This window comes from Chrysemys picta, chromosome 8 (assembly GCF_011386835.1).
Source record: "Chrysemys picta bellii isolate R12L10 chromosome 8, ASM1138683v2, whole genome shotgun sequence".
Lineage (NCBI taxonomy): Eukaryota > Metazoa > Chordata > Testudines > Emydidae > Chrysemys > Chrysemys picta.
This window is the reverse complement of record NC_088798.1, coordinates 14,080,379-14,102,123: the sequence shown is the minus strand read 5'-3', so window position 1 is coordinate 14,102,123 and position 21,745 is coordinate 14,080,379. Positions and strand designations below refer to the sequence as shown.

The following is a 21,745-nucleotide window of genomic DNA, read 5'->3' as shown; positions in this document are numbered from 1 at the left end:
AGGCTTTTGCCCCAAAAGGGGTGTGGAGAGAAAGGATATTCTTTGGGTTGGACAATAGTTTGTTTGAGGGAATGTCTTATTTTTCCATTGTGTAAAATTTCTCCCTTCACTTTTAAGTTTCGGTAATGGCACATTTTACAAATTAAGATCTATGTAGAGTATACGGATTTGTGTGAGCTGTTTAATGCAGACCAGTAACATCCATATTTATACAATGCACAGACTATATATATAAAACATTCACTGAGGTAACATACTTTGCATGGAGAACCATGTCCCTCATTTCACTTGGATGCTGTTGTGTGTCTACGTTTCATCTAGTCCAGCAAATTTATTCATGCCCGTTCTGAGCTGGATGTGGCCCGTTATAAACTGAAGCCTCGGACTCGGATGCTCCATTATGAGTTCCTGCAGAGACTCCATCAGCTGCCTTTAGAGTATAGCTATGGTGAATACAGAGAACTCTACAGAGATTATGGGACGCACTACCTCACTGAAGCTACTCTTGGAGGCATCTACGAATACACGTTAGTTGTGAACAGCGAAGAACTCCAAAAGGCAGGTCTGTGTATCCAATACTATACAGCATTTAATGAAAGAGCAGTTCTTAAAGCTTTGGGGTCAGATCTACTACTTCTGCTGCCACACGCACTCCTATCTAGGAAAACAATTGCCACCTCCACAGCATTATTCCTACCTGAACCTCCAGACGCTGCTCTGTGGGGATTAGGCTCTGTGGATAGAGAGGGGGTAAGCCTGGGGTGAGATGAGGCTATGTGGGGGGTGGAGCACTGATGTCTGTAGCATTATCCCTAAGAGATACTGAATAAGATAATGCTCTCCCCTTCTGTACGTAAACCAAGGACCTAATTTTCAAATGGTGCTGAGCACACTCCGCTTTCATCAACCTTAGCTGGAGCTGCCGGTGCTTATCACTTCAGCATACGAGGCCCGGTAGTTGATCTTTCCAAAGCTGACTAGACATTAAAATGAATGAGAATCCCATGGCTAAATCCCCAGTTGGCTTTGAAAATCAAAACCTACATTCTTCTATTCAGCGCTTTACAAGTGGTAGTCGTGAAACTCGTGTAGTGGCTAGAACTTTTCCAGAGTGCAGGAATCCAGGAAAGAGTGAATAATTTGCTGGGTGACTTTTCTGCCTGCTGCTGCTCTAGCTGTTTGCCTCATGCTCGTTTACAAGGGTTTGTGTGGAACAAAGAGAGTTGTGGGATGATAATCAGTAGCAGCATTCTTTTGTTTACCCATTGGCATGGGAGGTTGAGGAATGGCCTTCAGTGCCTATTTGCTAAAGTACTCTTTGTGTTACACAGCAGGGTCCACTAGCTGTTTGCTCTTCTGTTGAGTAGTACATTGGTAGGTAATGCTCTATTTAGACCGGAGCCAGAGGGACAGAACTTAGAGCTGGATTTCAGGCATTCAGAATTTCGGTGGTATTCAAGATCTGTGGTTTTGTTTTGGGCCCATCTCAAGCTATATATTTTTTTCTAGAAGCTCACATCTAAACAACAATGTATTACTATTACTGTTTATTACTGAGATCACAATAGCATCTAGAAGCCCCAGTTGACCACGAGATTAGGCACTGTACATACACATAGCAAGAGACAGTCCTTGAATCAAAGATCTTGCAGTCAAAATAAACAATGTAAGCATGAATGGAGGGTCAATCAGATGGATTTGCCAAGGTGCCAGTTAGATGTCAAAGCTGAAATCTAACTTTATTTGCCAATTTGATAAGTGCTAGAGCCAATGTTGAAATGGAATTTAGTTAGGATAACCCCTTTTTATTGAGTCCAGGGAGCACTAATTTAGTGCTAGTTTTATTCCCTGGCAGGGAGTGACTGTCAGATGTGATTGCTGGCAGAGAGGCTGCCGTTGATGAAGTGAAGGTAGTGCATCATTCTTGCTTGTTAAGGCCCCAGTTCAGCTAGGTATTGAAGCACATGTCTAACTTCAATGGGACTACTAATGGGGTAAAGTAAGTCATGTGGTTAAGTACATTGCCGAATTGGGACCTTAACTGCTAACTCATTGAGGGCCGAATCCCACAAACATTTGCTACTGAATGCACGGTTTACAGCCCTAAGGAATCTTATTTAAGTCACTCAGCATGGTAAGCATGATGCTCCATGGCAAGTGGTTGCAGGATTGGGCTCTTAGGCGTTAATTTGCGAATTTGTAACTTGCAACAGGACTTGGGTCAAAAGGGGTAACCATCTTTATGATGCTCATTATTTGTAATGTGCCACTTCTTCTGTGCCAGGAATTCCATGACATTTGATGTAGCCCCGCAAGCAAAAACATTTCAACTTTTGAGAGCAAAATTTTTCTTTACTAAAGGTCTGATCCTGAGAGCACTCAACTCCATCAAAGTCACTGGGAGCTGAGGGTACCAGATCCCTTTTAGAGCAAGATTGGGCCCTAAAAATTCCCTGTGGGGGGGGGGGGGGAGGGGAGGGGAAATCAGCAAAAGGTACTTAAAATGGAGTGTTGTTTTTATAAATATGTGATGTTTTACTGTGCTTTTTAGGTTACTCTTTAAGTGACATCCAGGCCTGTGCACAGCGTGGCTTTAACGTTGGTGGAAATATCTATGGAGTTTATATAAGTTTGGGAATGTCAGCTGCTGGCTGTAAGGCTGTTTTAAATGAAATTGGAGGTAAACATAAAATAGTCTTGTGCTTTGTATGTTCTTTGTTTATGTGAGAGCAATATATGCTCAATTTCAGACGTAAAATAGATCTGCACGCAGGAAATGGGCTTTGTTTTATGGAGTTTGATCTCACACCATTGACTTTAACAGAAGCAGGATCAAGCCCTTTACTCAAGGAAGAGGTGCTGCACCCTGCACTAGTTGCAGTTCCTGGTACTTTTCAATGATAGCCCCAGTAAGGGTAGGCTGATTTATTATTCTTTCCCTTGTGGCTAAGTGATCCCCTCTTTCCTTGAAAATCTATGAATGAATCTATTGTTTGTTTGCTTTTTCATTTACAGTAATGTCAAATGAAAAACTATGGGCCAAATCTTGAAGTCTTCCCTCAGGCACCACTGCCTTTTAAATCAGAGGACGTGCCGGATATTTGGCTGTATATAAATAATTGTGACCAAGATCGCTTTCCCGTTTTGTTTCAAAATGGCAGAGTCTGGCATTGCTCCTAGCTTTTTATTCTATTTGTGATCCACGAAGAAATAGCAACGCTGAGCTGGTCACTTTACCCCTTTTTGCAGACAGCATCGGGCAAAAGCAAGTTGTGGAAGATTTCATAGCCCTCGTTCGTGGAGGAGGGAGTGAGCATATCACGACACTTGCCTACAAAGATCTGCCAACTGCTCAGCTAATGCAGGAGTGGGGAGATGCAGTACAGTACAACCCTGAAATCATAAAGCTAAAGGTACTGTAAATAATACTCCATAGAGCTTCAATTAGTCGAGTGCCATGGGGGACTTGGAATACATTCAGATAAGTGAGGTTTTGAGTAATCAGGGAGATTTTCAGAGTAACTAATTGACGTGTTTTAGGTAACAAGGCATGTCAGATAATTGAAGTTTGAAGAATCTAGGCAGTGCTGTATTAGAAATATACCTGATGGCATTTAATATTAGAGTGTAATAAAATGACCTTCCTTTTTTCTGGATTACCCTTGCCTTCCATATTTACCATCCGCTGTACTGTATAGTAGCAATTCTGTTTGGTTCCGAAAAGCAAAGAGTGCACCAAAAAGTCTGGCTATTTGTCCAGACTATCTAAAGCTCATTAATCTGTAAAACTAAGCTAGGATCTCATGAGAATAGATTTTTACTAGGCTTTCCTATTTCCAGTCTTGGCCAGGTCCGAATGTATAGAGGAGCATGAACATGAAAAATAACAAGGGGGAAAAATGTCAATAGAGTCTCAATTTTGAATGTCACAATTAGTTCATTGAACGTTTGGGTGACTATTGTGAAGGCGGAAGAATATTCTTCTTAGGTATGGCCCTGCACTAGGGCTGGTTTTCATTGGACTGCTCTTCAATGGAAAATTGGGTTTTGGTTAAATAAATGTTTTTGGGAAAAGTATCTGTTTTTCACAGAAAAAAATATTTTTTGTCAAAAAACTGAACACTCAAATCCCAAAATGCATTCTAAAACGTGAAATATGTTGATTTGGAATCTCTCCTCCACCCCCGCCTCCCAGTGCCTCATAGGATCTATAGGTGCCTCATATTCCTGTATAGGCCTGGTTCCCCTGGACAGATTACATCTTCCATGATGCACTGTAACTAGGGACTCCCCATGGTGCCCTGATGTCTCAGCAAGCGGGAAGACCATGGTGCATCATGGGAGATGTAGCCCAGCCAGAGAGCCTGGCCCAGGGAGGAAAATGAGGGCATAAGGCAGCTGAACTATGACTCTCATGAGGCACTATGGCAGCAAATCCATATAATTTTTTTTGGTTTTTGACTGAAACTTGTCAATTAGAAAAATGGAAATGTCTAAATTTTCTGTGGAACCTTTTGATGAAAATGTGTTCTTTTCCCTTTCGCTGAAAATTTTCTTTAAAAAAGCCATTTTCCAACCTGCTCTACTCTGAACCCAAAAGCCTTGATTCAAACCCACTAGAGCTTTGAGGGTGTTCATTTGAAATCCGGATCCAGATAAAATTCCTTAGATTGGGCCCATAGCTAGTGTTTGTTTTATCTCTTGTGGAAATATGTTTAATACTTTGGCAATCTACGCATTCAAGGACTAATCCGAAGCCCCCTGAGACACAGAAAGACTGTTGACTTCAACAAGCGTTGGATCAGCCCTTTCTGCATTTGACTATATTGGTCAAATAGGTGTTTATTTTTCCAGGGCCTCATAGTTCACTCTGGCTTGGCACTGATTATTGTGTTGTTTTTCCCCTTTTTTGTAATACAAATTTCACATAATGTCCATGTTTTCAGCTTGCCCGCCACCCACTCAACTCTTCTGCTTTGACAATATAATGCATTTCTTTGTTAACTAGAACTCACCTCAGGTTTAAAGGAAGATATAAAATCAACTGTTTCAGGTAATCTACCCATGATTTCATAATTGCATTGAGTCCCAGAGATTTCAGTGTCCGTACTTGTGCAAGTTACACTTAGTTTGTGTTCAGAATTTTTTTTAAATGGGATACTAAGGCTAGGTTTTTTTTCTAACCCTTTAGATTCTAACCTGATATCACTGACCAGATCAGCTAGTAGAAACCACTGATTGATATAATTTGGATTTGGCTTATTTAGCCTTTAATTTCCCTGCTAATATCCTTGGGGAGTATGAAGATCAAAAGCACCAGTAGTGTGTGACTAAACATGAGCCCTAAAAATGCCTCGATAGGGAAAAAATAAAGCAAAGCAGTTCATAAATCATCTACTAAAAGCACTTGGCAGGTCATTCTCAAGGCATTTCCTTATTTATATGATATGAATTCAAAAAGTAAAAGGTGGATCAAAGATCATTGTTGAGAAATGAAGGCACAGTGGCAGTAACATTCCTTAAAATGCATTTGTCCTCTGAATGACATGACCCTGTACAAATGGTATTGTGGGGATTCATGTTTGCTGTGTCCTGATGGCATGCATAGCAAATTTGCTCAGCTTACAATAACAACTTTGGGCTGGATCCTCAGGTGACACAAACTGAGGAACTGGTCCTTCTATTGTAACTCCCAACCATGCAAACTTAGCCTAGGAATCCTCAGACTTTATTCTTACTGGCTACTGTGTTATCATTTGCCAAGAAGAATCTGTGGGGCAAATCTTACTCTCGTTACACCTGGTTCTACTCTGTACCAAATTCTACCCTCAGCAACCCCATGATGTTCAGTCTGTGCCCTCACTTACACGTCTGCTTGCCCATTGTAGTCGTGAGGGTGCAGAAGTGCAACTGATGGCAGAATTTGTCCCTGCAGCAGGAACTTAACATAATTATTCTGTTGAGGATGCACAAAATAGAGTCCAGCTCTTTCTCCCAAAGCCGTAGCAGCTCTGCAGAGCTGATGGGAATAAAATGGTTCTATATAACAGGTCAGTTCTTTCAGACAAATACCTGGATCCTTGCCTAAGGAACTTCAGACTTGGATTACAATTACACACTACACACCACTTGGGGAGGCATGTAGCAGATGTTTCACTTCACTACACACTACAGTGAAACGCACACACTGTGTCCACACTGTGGTGTGTAACTACACATGTCAGTGAAAAGCTCTGGCCAACATGAGGCAGCAGGGAAAGGCTTCAGCAGCTCCCCGTTTCCGGAGCCTTTCACTGAAGTGAGGAAAGGCTCTGGCAAGGGGAGACTTTCCTTGTGGTGGGGAAGAGCTCCAGCAGCTGGGAGCTGGCAGAGCCATTCCCACTGCTGGAATCTTTTCCAGGGAAAGGTTCTAACAGCGGGGATGCAGCAGGATGCTATATAGGGTGACCAGATGGCACGTCTTCCCCCCCACCCCTCCGTGTCCCGATATTTCATGTCTCTCATCTGGTCACCCTACTGTTATACTGCTAAAAGTGGTAGTGTAGAGAGGGAGGTACGGCTTGGGTGAGCAGAGGGCCGTGTAGGGGATGTACTTGAGTACATACCCACACCTTTCAAGCGTGTCCTCATTGTCCTGAGCTGTGCCTCACCATCTACACTGCTATTTATACCCGTGCAATCGGGGGCAACATGGGTCTATTCACTAAACACAACTGAAAGAAGTGTAGAGGCACCCCGCATTTGAAAGTAATGGGAACATTTCTGTTGGCTTCATGGAGTAATCGGGCTGTAAATACACTAATGACTATGCTGCAATTAAAAAACAATCCATGCAAGGGCAGCATATGAACAAAGTCATTGTACTGTAGAAAAAATGTTTCCTGGCGGGTTTTCAGGAAGAGTCCTAAAGGTAGGGTTGCCACCTTTCTAATTGCTGGTAACCGAATCCCCGAGACCCTGCCCTTGACCTGTCTCTTCCACTCACTAAGGCCCCACCCCTGCCCTGCCTCTTCCCCCAAGATCCCACCCACGTTGCTCGCTCCTTTCCCCGTACGTCGACTCTTGTTGGAATGGAAGTTGCTGCAGCCTGACAAGGAACCTGCCTGAAGGTAGGAGGCAGCCCTGGCTGAACAGGGGCTGGTTTGGGTTAATGACCCGGTACCTCCCCCTGCCCTGTGGTAACCGGACTTTTGGTGTCCAGTCAGTACATCTGACCGGACATTGCCCAGTCCCCTTTTCAACCAGACTTACTGGACACCTGGCAACCCTAAATGGCACCTGGACTCAGAAGCCAAAAACCGGACTGACCAGGTAAAATGCAGACTGGTGGTTTTATAAGTAGTGTTGGTTAAAAAAATTCAATTTTTAATGAATTTTCATAAAATTTCAAAATCAGAAAAATACATAGGAAAACTTTGGATGAAACTTTTGTGAAATTCCCTCCCAGTTTTCAGACGACTCTCTAGCTAGTCAAAATTTTGAATCGGGGGGGCAAATGAAAACATTTTCATTAAATTGCTGTTCTCTTTTTTCCACCAGCCCTAACCACAAGTTAACTGGAAAGCTGGAGCTGGTGAAGAGACTATTTATTCTATTCCATGGATGACTAATATGTTCCCGTTTTAGAAAGCTTTTATTGACATCTCCACAGAACACAAATCTCATAACATAGGGGCTACATTTTATTCATAAGTTGATGTCCCACCATAGCTTGCAGTGCAGGGCTGACCTTATAAAAACATCTTGACCTTTGGAATGAATACAACAATTGTTTCTTCCCCTCTTTCCTCTCTCCCCCTTAGGCAGAACCCCTGTCTGAACTGGTGACTTCAACGGACTTTGCAAATGCAAATACACTAAGGGAAAATATGAAGCGTGCCCTTGTAGAGTTTCAGCTGGAGACCAGTTCCTGTCATTGTGCTCCATGCCATGGCAATGGAATTGCCTTTCTGAAAGGTAGAATCTCACATGTAATACTCCTCTAGTATAAACGAACAGAGGAATTGTAGGTAAGAGGCTTAACTGGCTGGTAATCTGTGTTCATTCCTTTCTCTTATTCATCCTGGTTAACATTATAAAAAAAAATATTTAAAAAAAGAGTAATTTCATTCATAAATCTCCATGGTTTAGTAGCAGCCGCAGCAAATTAACACCATTGTAGCAAGTGTCTTTATCAGTTACATTTAAGAAACAGTTCCCACCTCAATTATTCATCAAAAGAAAAGTTCATGTCTTTAAATCTCTTCCTTTGCTTTCAAGATCATTACCATCATCCTAATGTCTCAGCATTAATTAGTGTTGTGTTGTGAAGATGAAAAGCACCATATAAGTGCTAAGTACTGGTATCATCATCATCATCAGAGTTGTTCAGTATTGTATCCTTTCCTTCCCTCCATTTTTAATAGAAGCTGCCCTCATTTAAAAGCTGACAATGATTTAAAAATGCTGGGGGAAAGTAATTAAATTGAATAAAAAACACATTTTCTAAATGGAGATATATGGTGTGGGGGTTTTGCTAATAAAAGAAGATATTTTTCACGTACCTAATTCAAATTTGCATCTGCAAAAGGCCTGATGAGAATCTGGTTATCATCTAAATGTATCTAATGCAGAAATTATTGATTCAGGTACCAGCCAGTTTGATTATAGCTCTTAACTGATTCCTCTGGTGATTACACTTGTTTAAATAACTTATTAGCCCTTGAGTCCTGTTGCCATTCTATTTAGGATAATTTGCCATGAAAGATGTTTTCAAATGACCACTGTTGTTAATACCCAGACAATGAATTCTGGGATCAGGGCCCCATTCCGCTAGTTGCTGCACATGCATATAAAGAAAAGATGGTCTCTGTCCCAAAGAGGCAGCCTCTTCACCTGTCTATATATGGAAACGGGAGTCTATAGAGAAATGTTCAATATAATAATATACTGTAGTGAAGTACAGTAATCCAGCTTTCACTGTTATCCTTCTAGAAACTCGCTGTGAATGTATATGTCCTATAGGATATCGTGGTACTGCTTGTGAGATCACAGAAAGAAAAGGTAAGAGTGATTAGAAAGATGATTAAAGAAATGTAGATCCCAAGTTAAAGAGAAAAACAACCCTAAAAGGAGAGTTGAAATGGAATGGCCAGTCATATGATCATGTGTATAAGTTAATTAGGTCTTTTTATGTGATCATTAAGAACTATGTGGCCTAGTGGCTAAATCACAGGGCTGAGAATCAAGACTGTTAGGGGCTGGAGCATTTAAGTCAAGATGAGTTTTGCCACTGACTTTAGTTCTGCCACACATTCGCTGCCTAGCCTCTGCTTACCCATCTGTGAAATGGATCTAGCTATAGTATTCATTAATCCTTATCATGTCTGTAACTCCATCTGTTACTTACCCTAATATACACACACACACACACTATAGCTAGCTCCATTTCACAGATGAGTAAGCAGAGGCAGACAGGTTAAATCCAAGGCTAGGCCGTGAATGTGTGGCAGAACTGGGCACAGAGTTTAGGGTCTCATTCCTGCTCCCTGAAGTCCGTAGCAAAACTCATATTGACTTAAGTGATACAGGCCTAGGCTCTAAGTAGCCTGATATATATAGATATAGATTTTAATCTTTCCTTATAAATCCATCCCTTTGGTCCTTTCCTTAGAAGTCCCACCAATGTGACAACATATTTCTCTTGCTCTGGTTTCCAGAACTCAGTGCAATTTTATACATGATTTCACACCAAAGCTGCCTTATTATTTCTGTACTTTGAGGAGGAGCTGATTTTGAATATGCAGCTCAAACAAGCACTCATATCCCATTATAAACTCATAGCTAATTTGCAGTCTATTATGGGCCCGTGGTCTCCTCCAGCATCTCTGCTTCCCAAATGTCTCCCTTCCACGGAGTAAATGTCTCAGATTATTCTTCCTCAACTATACTACAGCACATTTTAATTTTTCCCAGTTAAATCTCATTTTGTTATTTTCCACCCCTGGTGCTAATGTCCCTAGACCCCTTTGTATAATTTTTCTCTCCTGACTAGTGTTCATAACTCCTCCCAATTTAGTATCCTCTGCAAATGTAATTGCTATTTATTTCCTTCAGATCATTAATTTAGATGTTAGACTAGTTTTTACATCCATCCCTGCAGAGCGACAGTAGACCCCTCCCTGTAATTTGATATATTGCCATTTATCATTGCCCTTCGTTTACAGTCTAAATGGCTGTATCTTATCCAAGCCAGAGTGAGAGACATTTTCAGCTAAAATTTCACAGGGCACAGGGACAACTTCATAGCTAATGAGTCCTATGAGTCTTTAATTGTTGTCACTTACACATTGTTCTGGTCTGCTTACTGCGTATGTTACAGCGGCAAAATCTCCCTTAGACTCAGCTCCACTTATCAACATATAACTTCACCTGTATTGAATTTGGCTTATTGAATCTAAAGAGTTTAATTTGTGTCACTTGCATTTTCTCTTTGGGAAAGATGGTCACCTCTTCTTCACCCTGGACATGCGACACTCCCAGCCGCTCTCCAGGCCCCCTGCCTCCCCGCAAGGCTGTTGACCCTCACTGGAACCCTGTGCGGTCCCCTCAGGAGGCTGTTGCCCGGTCGCTGGAACCCTGCGGGGGTCCCCTCAGTTGGGGGGAGGGATAGTGGTTTGAGCGTTGGCCTGCTAAACCCAGGGTTGTGAGTTCAGTCCTTGAGGGGGCCACTTAGGATCTGGGGCAAAAATCAGTACTTGGTCCTGCTAGTGAAGGCAGGGGGCTGGACTCGACGACCTTTCAAGATCCCTTCCAGTTCTAGGAGATAGGATATCTCCCCTCAGGAGGCTGATGCCTGGTCCCTGGAATCCTGCCACCTCCTCCCCCATGCTGGAATGCTCCCTCCCTCCCCCCAGCTCTGCATCCTCCCCTGCAGGGGGCTGGCATCTCTGCTTCCACACCCACGCCACACCTTTTTTGACAAAAGTGGGCACTTGTCCCATTTGCTCTTGTCAGCTGATCAAGTCAGCAAAAGCAAATGGGACAAATGCCTCCTTTTGGGGAAAAAAAATGTTGGGACGTCTGGGACAAGGCTTAAAAAAGGGACTGTCCTGGCCAAAATGGGATGTTTGGTCACCCTAAGAAGAGAGCGGGTCTAGCAGGAAAAGTAACTGACAGAATAGTGTAAGTTAAAGTAGGCCACCTGCTACTTCAGAGATGGGCAAACTACAGCCCGCGGGCCACATCCGGCCCACGGGACTGTTCTCCCCGGCCCCTGAGCTCCTGGTCCGGGAAGCTAGCCCCCGGCCCTTCCCCTGCTGTTCCCCCTCCCTCACAGCCTCAGCTCACTGCACCACCGGCGCAATGCTCTGGGCAGCAGGGCTGTGAGCTCCTGGGGCAGTGCAGCTGCAGAGCCCGGCCTGACCCGGTACTCTGAGCTGCGCGATGCGTGGCCGGCTCCAGCTGGGCGGCACGTCTGTCTGCCATTTTGCAGCCTCACTGCCCACCACCAGTGCTCCTGGCAGCGCGGTAAGGGGGCAGGGAGTGGGGGAGGGGGGTTGGATAGAGGGCAGGGGAGTTCGGGGGGTGGTCAGGGGCCGGGGGGGTGGATAGGGGTCGGGGTGGTCAGAGGGCAGAGAACAGGGGGTTGAATGGGGGCAGGGGTTCCGAGGGTGGTCAGGGAGAAGGGGTGGTTGGATGGGGCAGATGTCCCGGGGGGGGGCAGTCAGGAAGGAGGGGTGGTCGTATGGGGCGGCGGAGGGCAGTCAGGGGCGGGGGTTCCAGGGGTGGTCAGGGGACGGGGACAGGGAGCAGGGAAGGTGGATGGGGCAGGTCCAGGGTGGGGGCATCAGGGAACGGGGTGGTTTGATGGGGCAGGAGTCCCGGGGGGCCATAAGGGGCGAGAAGCAGGGGCAGTCGGATAGGGGGGTGGGGGCCAGGCCACGCCTGCCTGTTTGGGGAGGCACAGCCTCCCATAACCAGCCCTCCATATAATTTCTGAAACCCCATGCGGCCCTCAGGCCAAAAAGTTTGCCCGCCCCTGTGCTACTTAAATATAAACCTGCTAACACCTTTCTCTGGCTCCTCAGAATGTAAAGTGATCCCAGTTTATGTGCCCTTCAGCTCCCCCAGACTCCCTTAGTCTCAACCAGAAGAGGTAAAATCACTATATTTTAGTTAAAACTACCTTGTGTCTTTTCATTGTCCCAGTTGAATGAAATGCAGAGTCTGAACAAGCACCATCAACAATGAATAGAGAATTAGCACCTTTAAATAATTGTCCAGTTTTAAGGGTCCAAGTCAAGATATTCTTAGTAATGCGGACGAGGGGTACTTTGTTTGTATGTAGGTATAATTTGTGTGAGCTGGGAGCACCCCCTTTGGAAAAGAAACCTGTGTTGTGACACCCTTTTCTTTCTTCACGGTTTCTCCAGATGTTGCTATAGATGGAAACTGGGGTTGCTGGTCCAGCTCGTCTGCATGCTCTGGAGGACAACGGATGACAAGAAGACAGTGCAATAATCCTGCCCCACAAAATGGTGGCAAGCCATGCACAGGGCCAGATGTTGAAACTATTAGGTGTTAAGGAAAATTCTTAAAAATATATAAACTAAAATGACTACCACCTTGCAAAGTTAGTGGGAAGATAATTATAATTGACTTGATCAAGCCTCTTTATTCCTCTTTAAGGGCCTGATCCAATGCACACTGAAGTCAACAGTAAGATCTAACAGGTATTGGAACAGGATTAGTATTTTTAATATGAGTCATTCTGATTTGACATGCTGCATAATTGTCCTGCAGGATTAAGTGTCCTTGTTCGTTTTAATATTGTGGCTTTGCTATAGGCCTTTATTTCAATGGGCTAATCAAACAAAACTTTATTTCTTGCATTATGTGATACCTGTTGATTTTTCTTGAGTTTTAATCTAATGTGTTCTCAGATTCCCGTGAGATAGGGAAAAGGGCATTTTATCTTGGATACACAGGAAAGCAGATGTGACTCCTCAGAAGACAGCTGTGTCATGTTGAGCAAAATGCAGAAAATTAAAAACTAAATCCGCATCAGAGCAATAGCATCGAATGTGAAATTTGAGTCAGATGTGGCCATGCTAGCCCAGGTTCCCAATTTACTGGTTTTAACATAAATTGTTCATCCTATTAGAAATCGTCTTGAAGGAAAGAGAATTGAATTGACTCTCAAATACACTCTCAAATGCATGCTAAAAACTGTGCAATAATTTGTACTCTTATTCATGTGTAGCTCCCGGCCTATTCACTGGCCCAGCAAGAGGTTCTTTAAGATAGGGGAAATCTGCCTTGTAACTTTTTACATAACTTTGGGAAACTGGGCCTGAGGCTCCTCTGTATGCTCTGCGTTGTGTCAGTGTGTATTCACCTCAGACCAGACCCACTCAGACAACCACCAGGAACAAGAGCAAGACTTCATTCTGTAAAGAAACACAGAACAGGATTACAGCCCAGCAGCCTCCTCTCTGCTTGCCTGCCTCTTGCTTCCAGCTTCAGTCAGTGCTGAAACTTCCTGCTGGGAGGGCAGAGGTACATACTGGCAGGAACCAGGCAGGTCTCCCAACATGCCGCAGTCTGTAGCCCACAATTGATGGTTCCCATGGCTGCTGCTGAAGCACCCAGGACCTTGGGCTGCACATGGGATAAGCTTTCCATAGAACAAATACATTTAGAAGGAGGCTGGAGCATAATATCAAAAAGGCAATTAAAGAAATGAAAATCACGAATTTTGAAGTATGCAGCACCATGCCCCAGGATGAATGTATCCCATGGATGTTGTGGCCAAACAGGAAGTAGTGTATGGAAAATGATGTCTCAGAATGAGGTCATAATGCAAGCCAATCAGCATTCTACTTTACAGTCTCCAAAAATATCACTGTCTTGGGAACAGCTCTAGCAATGATGGCAAAACTAGCCTTCATTGTCACAGAGGTGGGCCAATTGCTCCACTGTTTGGTCCCCCTGAACACCTCGGTGTTTCAGCATACTCACTGCTAATCCAGCCTGTTCAAATATTTGAAATATGGAGAGGCCAGCAAACAAACCATAGCTAGTTTCTTTTTGCTATCTTCATGCATTTCTAATGTACCTATCATTGTTGCCCCGGGTTCTCAAGACTCTTATCAAATTCTGTGTGAAACGGGTCAGAAACGTTCAGCTCTGCCCTTGTTTTAGCCACTGACCTGAGCAATACTGCTCTGGTGGTTGCCTCCTACTCCTTTCTTGTGTCTTCATTATTGGATGATGACCTTTGCAAAGACGTTAGTCTGTAGGTGCCCATGCTGTGTAATAACTATAGTCATGTCAGTGTTCCAGCAAAACTATGAATCTGGCAACATATGCAAATATTTATCTGCTTGCCTATTTGTTGTAGGTTTGTAACATTTGCAAGGACAAATATTCTTTTGTCTGGTTTTCCAGTCCTTGCCACTTACTGTCCTTTTTAAATGACAGTTTCTTTATGCAAGTCTGCTAAAAAGAACTCATGCTCACTGACATTTTAAACAATGGAACATACATTTGATTTTAATCCTCATGCTGCCTACACAGTTATGGACTAGGTCCTTGTGACAGCATTAAGAAAGGAAAAACATGTTGCATATATAAAAGCAGAAAATGCTCTTCTCATAACGAGCTACATAATTGAGCTGCCAACCTAAAAACGCTTCCGTTTTTATGCTGTAATTGTTAATGTTTTTATGTGCTGGAAGTTTGCCAGGAGGCTCATTAGGGTCCCCATCAAAGAGGGCACAGTCAATGCGAAATATATTTAAAGGGATACCAGCATGGCTGTTAGACAGAGAACCCGGATTAACCAACATTGTTGCATCTCACAGGTGTCCATGCAACTTGCATGCAAACATGCATTGCCGCACTTGAGTTCTCCCTGCTTCGAAACAGGCAGAGGATGGAAATTAAGAAGGTATCTTGCTCTACAAGAGTATGTTCTGTTTTGTATTTCACCAGCTTTCCTGAGCAGGCAGATCAGAGGCTCACATGCACATCCATCAACTGCATCTGCAGTCACAAACAAACGTTGTAACCTGACTTTGAAAGATCCACCAAGCAGATAAATATTTTATCAGTGTTTCAGGCTTGGGGTGAAGGGTAACAGATATTTCAAAATCAGCCGGACACATTTTATTTAAGTATAATTTCTGTTGGAGATTCAATTTGGGGCCTGTAAGCCTGGGAAGTCTCCCTTAAAAGTCAGAACTTTATTTTGTCCTTGTGGTTTTTGAACTAACTTATGATTTATTATGGCCTAGGGTAATAAAAAATCATGATGCACAAGCTTTTATTGTTTCATTTAGCTACATATTAAATAATGCTACCGTTTTATTGATGGTTCTAATTTCTGTGGAAATTTGTATTAATATTTCACATATGAAGACACGAGAGAGCTACAGTAAAAAAAATCTAATTGTATACAGGGTGTTCGCATGCTCCTTCTTTATTCTACTTTTCTAGTCCTTTTCAGTGATGCTCATTCAGCATTTTGGCTAGATGGGCCTTTCACATCTCAGACATCCAGGGATCCAATCTAGAGTAAGTGGCAATCATCTCTTCACTTTTGACTCGCTCTTAACAGTTCTGAGAAATGGGCTTCTCCGAGATCACAATATTACTACATGTATCAAGATCTTATTTCCCAAAACAATATCCCCAGCAAACCACGTAGATGCTTCCTGGGCTAAAGACCGAGGATCAGATTTTGACAAAAGTCTCAGCACACCTCTGTGTTTACAGGCACAATTTTGGCATGTGCAAACACTTAGGCCAGGTCTACACGGAAAAGTTAGGTTGATCCAGATACATCGCTCAGGGGTGTGAAAAATGCACACCCCGAGCGACATAGTTAAACCAATCTAGCCCCTAGGGTAGACAGCAATGTTGACAGACGAATTCTTCTGTTGACATATGTCAAGGCTCCTTCCCCACGCTGAACTTTAGGGTACAGATGTGGGGGCCTGCATGAAAACTTCTAAGCTTAACTACCAGCTTAGATCTGGTCTGCTGCCACCACTCCCAATGTGCTAATTCCCTTCCCTGGGTAGCCTTGAGAGACTCTTCACCAATTCCCTGGTGAATACAGATCCAAACCCCTTGGATCTTAAAACAAGGAGAAATTAACCATCCCCCCTCCTTTCTCCCACCAACTCCTGGTGGATCAAGATCCAACCCCCTTGGATCTAAAAACAAGGAAACTCAATCAGGATCTTAAAAAGAAGGCTTTTAATTAAAGAAAAAGATAAAAATCTGTGAAATCAGGATGGAAAATAACTTTACAGGGTAATCAAACTTAAAGAGCCCAGAGGACCCCCCTCTAGCCTTACGTTCAAAGTTACAGCAAACAGAGGTAAACACCCTAGTAAAAGATACCTTTACAAGTTGAGAAAACAAAGATAAAACTAACATGCCTTGCCTGCCTGTTTACTTACAAGTTTGAAATATGAGAGACTTGTTCAGAAAGATTTAGAGAGCATGGATTGATGTCTGGTCCTTCTTAGTCCCAAGAGCGAACAACCACCAAAACAAAGAGCACAAACAAAAGCCTTCCCCCCACCAAGATTTGAAAATATCTTGTCCCCTTATTGGTCCTTTGGGTCAGGTGTCAGCCAGGTTACCTGAGCTTCTTAACCCTTTACAGGTAAAAGGATTTTGGAGTCTCTGGCCAGGAGGGATTTTATAGTATTGTACACAGGAGGGCTGCTACCCTTCCCTTTATAGTTATGACAACATAGCTACCACCTCTCGGAGAGGTGGTTTCACTATGGTGATGGGAGAACCCCTCCTGTCGCTGTAGTGAGTGTCTAAACTGAAACATCACCGCGGTGCTGCAGCAGTGTTTCCAATGTGCTGCTGTAGCTATTTAAGTGTAGACGTAGCCTTATCCAAATGGCAGTGACACTTGGTCACTAGTTAACTGGGAGTCTAACCCCCCAGTTTATACGTGAAATTGTCCTTTGCTCGTGGCTAACACAGGTTATTTTCTTGTGCAAAAATTCTGAATGCAAATGTGCCAGTTATTTTTTATAAATATGGCTGTAAGTGTAGAGGATACCTCTAAAATGTTCTGCTTTTTCCTCGAAGGCCATCACACTGGCCTATCTTTTTAGTTGTGGCTTCTTCTGGATCCTATAAATGCTGTTTCTCAATCTACTAAAGGGGTGTGCTAGTCAATTATGTGAGCCACATTTCATCTTTCCAGGGCAAAGCCTATTTCATACTCCCAGCCCCTAACAGGTTGGTGAACGAGCGAATCAACTTGGTGTCCAATTTACGCCCCTCATTCTACCTTTTTCTTGCCAGGTAATACTACACACTCTTCTTTTATAACAATTAGCTATACAGAAAAACTTGACATATCTCCTCCCATACTGGCGTAGATGTGTGGCCTGCTCGTTTTACCACAAGACTGGGGCTTGGAATCTCTGAGTTTTAATCCCAGCTCAGTAGCCTTGGTCAGCGTCTCCTGTGTCAAATGGATATAATTATACTGCTCCAACTTCCCACAGGATATTTAGTTGGAAATAAGCATAACTTTGATTTTCTTAATCTAAGTATAAATAAGATTGAAATCCTAACCAATTTCTGTCTAGCAGCCAATGTTCTCAAGTATTCACAGAGAGATACATTTGTTGACTCTGCAGAGGGCCCACATATTCAGAGGGACTATTGGTGAGGTAAAGAATGGCCATCAACCCACTACCCTTCCAACTCTGCCCTTCAGAGCTGCATTAAAAATCAGTTCCTCCCCAAAGCCTCCTTTCTCCAAGCACTTTTCATAATTAATAAAGTTCCATGACATCTCTGTGCAGTAGATAAGTGTTATTTCACGCAGTTTACAGATAGAATAACAGAGGCACAAAGAGGTTAAGCGACTTGCCGCAAATCTATGCAAAGTAGGGAATAGGACCTAGAATCCAGACTCCAAATCCTGGATATCGTGTTAAAAAAAATAACTAAATAAAGCAAAGAAAGAAAGAAAATGAGAGTGGAAAGGGGGAAGAGGTTGGCAGGAAAGAGAAGGAGACAATGCTATCACCACTAAAACATTCCACCTCTTGGTAGGTGCCCAGTAGAACTGCAATAATTTGACCAAGTTACACCACCACATTTGCCTTCCTTCTTTATCTCCTGGTATAGTTATGTTTTAACTTTTCCAACGTTGAGAAATCAATGGAAATAAATGATACCACTTCATTATTTATAATGATGATGATGCAACATTTGAAACGTAGGGATCATGACCCCATTGTGCTAGGCACTTTCCAAACACACAAGACAGATATCCCCAAAGAATCTGGAATCTAGGGAATTTTTTTGATGTGTCGTTTGCTTATGTACATTTGTATTGCACGGTATACAGAAAGAAAAGGCAGTAATTTCACAGCAGATATTGCTGGGGGATTCTTGTGGCTGTGAAAACCGAGCCTCAAAGGGAATCAGAGAGTCAGGTAGCCAGCATGACATTGACCTTTAGGTAGAAAACAGTTCTCTGTCTGAAGCTCTGCCATTATCTGCTCTTCTGTATGCCAGTTATCTTGGGTCCGCACCTTGCAACCTAAGGTGTACTGTCATCAATCATTTGCTGTTGTCTGTTGTGTTCTGGTTCCTTGCTGCCCTCCCTTTGTTAATAAACTAGTTTGCTTATATGCATAAAATTATCTGATCTTGAGACTGCTTATTCACAGCATCATCCATCCAGCATTTAACTATAAGAGAAATAAACAAGGTCTCTGAGGAGATAAATAGCTGCATCAAATATATATCAATGTGCAGGAGGATAGAATTCATTCATTAAAAGCAGAATGGAATGCTGGTTTAATGAACCTTATAAGATTTTAGTTTAGGTAAGAAAACTACTCTTCCTCTTCTGGTGCAACTTGCATGCCAGGATCTTGTTTCTTTGACTAGATCGTAAATGCATAATTTCTCATAATCTTTTACAGACCACACAGGCTGGTTCCCTCTTTCTCTGCACTTCCACTTCATTGCTCTGAATTCTCAGTTTCAGCTCGGAGCATGTCTGGGCCCCGGATGACGTGAGAGAGCCTCAGGGGAGTTAGGAGACTTCTATTTGGCATTTGAATAAAACCTCTGCATTTGTTTTTCACTGTCATTTGTTATAAGACGATTGTTGAACAGTCTCCCCTGTAGATCTGTGACCATTTGGAGAAATCGCTCTGTACAATTTAGGACTTCAGGTTGATATGATGAAGTTGTTACTATAAAAATTGCTGTAATATTGAATGCCTTTATGTTAATGTGGACTCCACCATGGGCTGACATGGTTTCTAGCATCAGATTATGGACAACGGAGAGTAGTTAGACTTACCATCTGTAGTCTGACCACACAATGGGCATGCTAAGAAGTTTTTCTCAAGTGAGAACAGTTTTCCCCAACACTTCACCAGGGGACAAGGGTTTGGAGAGTGGAAAATTAACAGCAGCAGGGCAAACAAACCAAGGTACTGATGTTAGTCTTTAAAAATCACAGCGGATGGATGCATCGGGGGAAGACTCAGAGAGCCACACAGGAAGTTTTGGGCAGGAGAGGGAAAAAGACTGAGATGCTTTCATAGCTGGGGGGAGGGGTGATTTAGCTGAGGGGATCAACCAAGATCAGAGCACAGGGAGCTGGAAAGAGAGATGAAGACTCCATGACGGAGAAGACAAGCCATGCACTGCAGGAGAAGGATCCTGAATGCCCCCAGAGAACTGTGACCCCAGCCCAAAGAATGCCAGGGAGTGATGTGGAAATTGAGGCAGGGAAATGCATGTAGAGTTTAACATTTTATATAGATTTATGTATTTATTGTGTGAGTACAGATCAATGGTGTTAAAATCCTGTGCAAAGTGTGTGTGTATGATGTGTTACCTACCACATGCTCTGGAAGCGTTAACTTGTGGACCAAGAATGACCACATGGCTGGAGTTCTGGGTGAGGGTGCGTTCAACCAATGAGGATGTTGTGGGAAATGTGGGGGGGTCAGCACTGGTCCCGAGGGTCAAGCAACTGGACCACAGGGTCAAAGCTAGGAGGACCCCAAACTAGGGACAGTGCATGGGCACTGTTCAGACTGTGGAGGCTTAAAGCACACAGGGGATTCGGCAGCTGTCACAGAAGTATAGTAATTGTCCAAGAAGGGGCATTTGACTAGATACTGTGACAGCATCTCCTTGTCTTGAGCCCTCTCCCAGAATATTCCACATTCAGGGTGGATAAAGGAGAAGTGAAACTGAATCCCAGTTATTGCTTCTAGCTAAAAACTATTCTATAGTTACTAGGTTCCTTTCAGTTCCATTTTTACCTAAAAGGACAGTATTAGGTAAAAACGATGGGCCAGATTAATGTAACCGCATTGCCCCGTATATTTGCACACAATTGCCATTCCTTTGTTATTAATAATGCCGTAGATTATTAAAACTAAGGCCTAATCCTACGAGTGGTTACATGGGCAGGCCCCTGCAGTCATGAAGATTTCAATCAGGTTTTTCATAGTTGTAGTATCCCACCCCAGTGGAGCTAGTTACAGGGTGAAGGGCTTAAAATATTTATTATTGAGTTAGTGTTTGTGGCGTCAGTCCTGGTGAACACAGCCTTTCGCTGCAAAAATGGCAAAAAGCGGCAACTTCTGAGCAGATCTATGAATTAGCATCCAAGTACCAATGTTGTAGAGAGATTTTTGCCATTGTCACAGAAAACTACTTTTTGGATGTTCAGGTCAAAACAATGCATTCCTTCTTACAAGACAATAGCCTCTAGTTTTTGCAAACAAAAGTGAAAAATACATTCAAGGTCAAATGAAAAATGTTGGTCTTTTGGGCAAACTCACAAAAATCGGGGGCTCAAGGTTAGCAGCTGGTGTCAAGCTCCAATGGAGCTAATCCACTGATTTACACCAGCTGAGGACTTGGCCCTAAGTCACCAATTAGGGCCAGCAATTTCTTTTGCTGAACAATGGTACCATAGCACCATTGTGTCTGACAAAGTGGGCATTCAACCACGGAAGCTTATGCTCCAATACTTCTGTTAGTCTTAAAGGTGCCACAGGACCCTCTGTTGCTTTTTAACGGTACCATAGCATTTTTCTCCCTCTTTCCCAAGCGTTGTTCCTGGTTGTACTTGTTTGTTTTTTCATAATACCAGATTCACATTCATGACTCTTTTCCCCCCCCTTTTAATGAAAAGCACAGTAAAACTAAGTGCCATTCAATTTCCATCCACTCCAGGTTTTTACAGCAGTTCATTAGAAGCGTTGAGCAGTGGACTCTCTCTGCAGTCTTGGCTGCAGTTCAATACTGTACGTATTCTTGCGCTAAGATTTACCTCTTACATTCAAAAAGGGCTCTTAAATCAACAAACCCGTTAACATCTTCTCCAGCTCGGGGTGCCTTGGAGATAAAATGCTTGTGTTCTAATGGACGAGTCATCACTGATCGTAAAGAGGAATAGCCTCGTTTGTGCAGGAATGTCCTCCGTAGAACGGTTTCATTTGGCTCTGATTTCAATTTATATTAACATTTCACCCTGGAACTTTAGCATCTTTGGGCTTAATATTGCTCCCATTGAAAACGACAGCGAAAAGCCATTTGGAATCCCTGGAAGCAAGATACTGCCAGATATGCTGTGTTTAAAGTTCTGACTGCACCAACCTGAAATAGCTTGCTTGCATTGTTACAGAAATAAAAATTATATGACACACATATCAACACAAAACTCATTCAA

General features: G+C 43.0%; 1 protein-coding gene across 2 annotated transcripts in view; it reads left to right on the top strand.

Moving 5' to 3' along the window:
* Positions 1–15,438, top strand: part of C8B (complement C8 beta chain) — a 32,167-nt gene extending 16,729 nt beyond the window's left edge. For both annotated transcript variants that reach the window (XM_024104883.3, XM_042851406.2), the window contains 6 exons: positions 322–562; positions 2,552–2,680; positions 3,250–3,413; positions 7,803–7,956; positions 8,974–9,042; positions 12,414–15,438. In XM_024104883.3, coding sequence (XP_023960651.2) covers positions 322–562; positions 2,552–2,680; positions 3,250–3,413; positions 7,803–7,956; positions 8,974–9,042; positions 12,414–12,565 — 909 coding nt within the window. In that variant the 3' untranslated portion in view covers positions 12,566–15,438. The remainder of the gene's footprint in view (positions 1–321; positions 563–2,551; positions 2,681–3,249; positions 3,414–7,802; positions 7,957–8,973; positions 9,043–12,413) is intronic.
* The last annotated feature ends 6,307 nt before the right edge of the window (positions 15,439–21,745 follow it).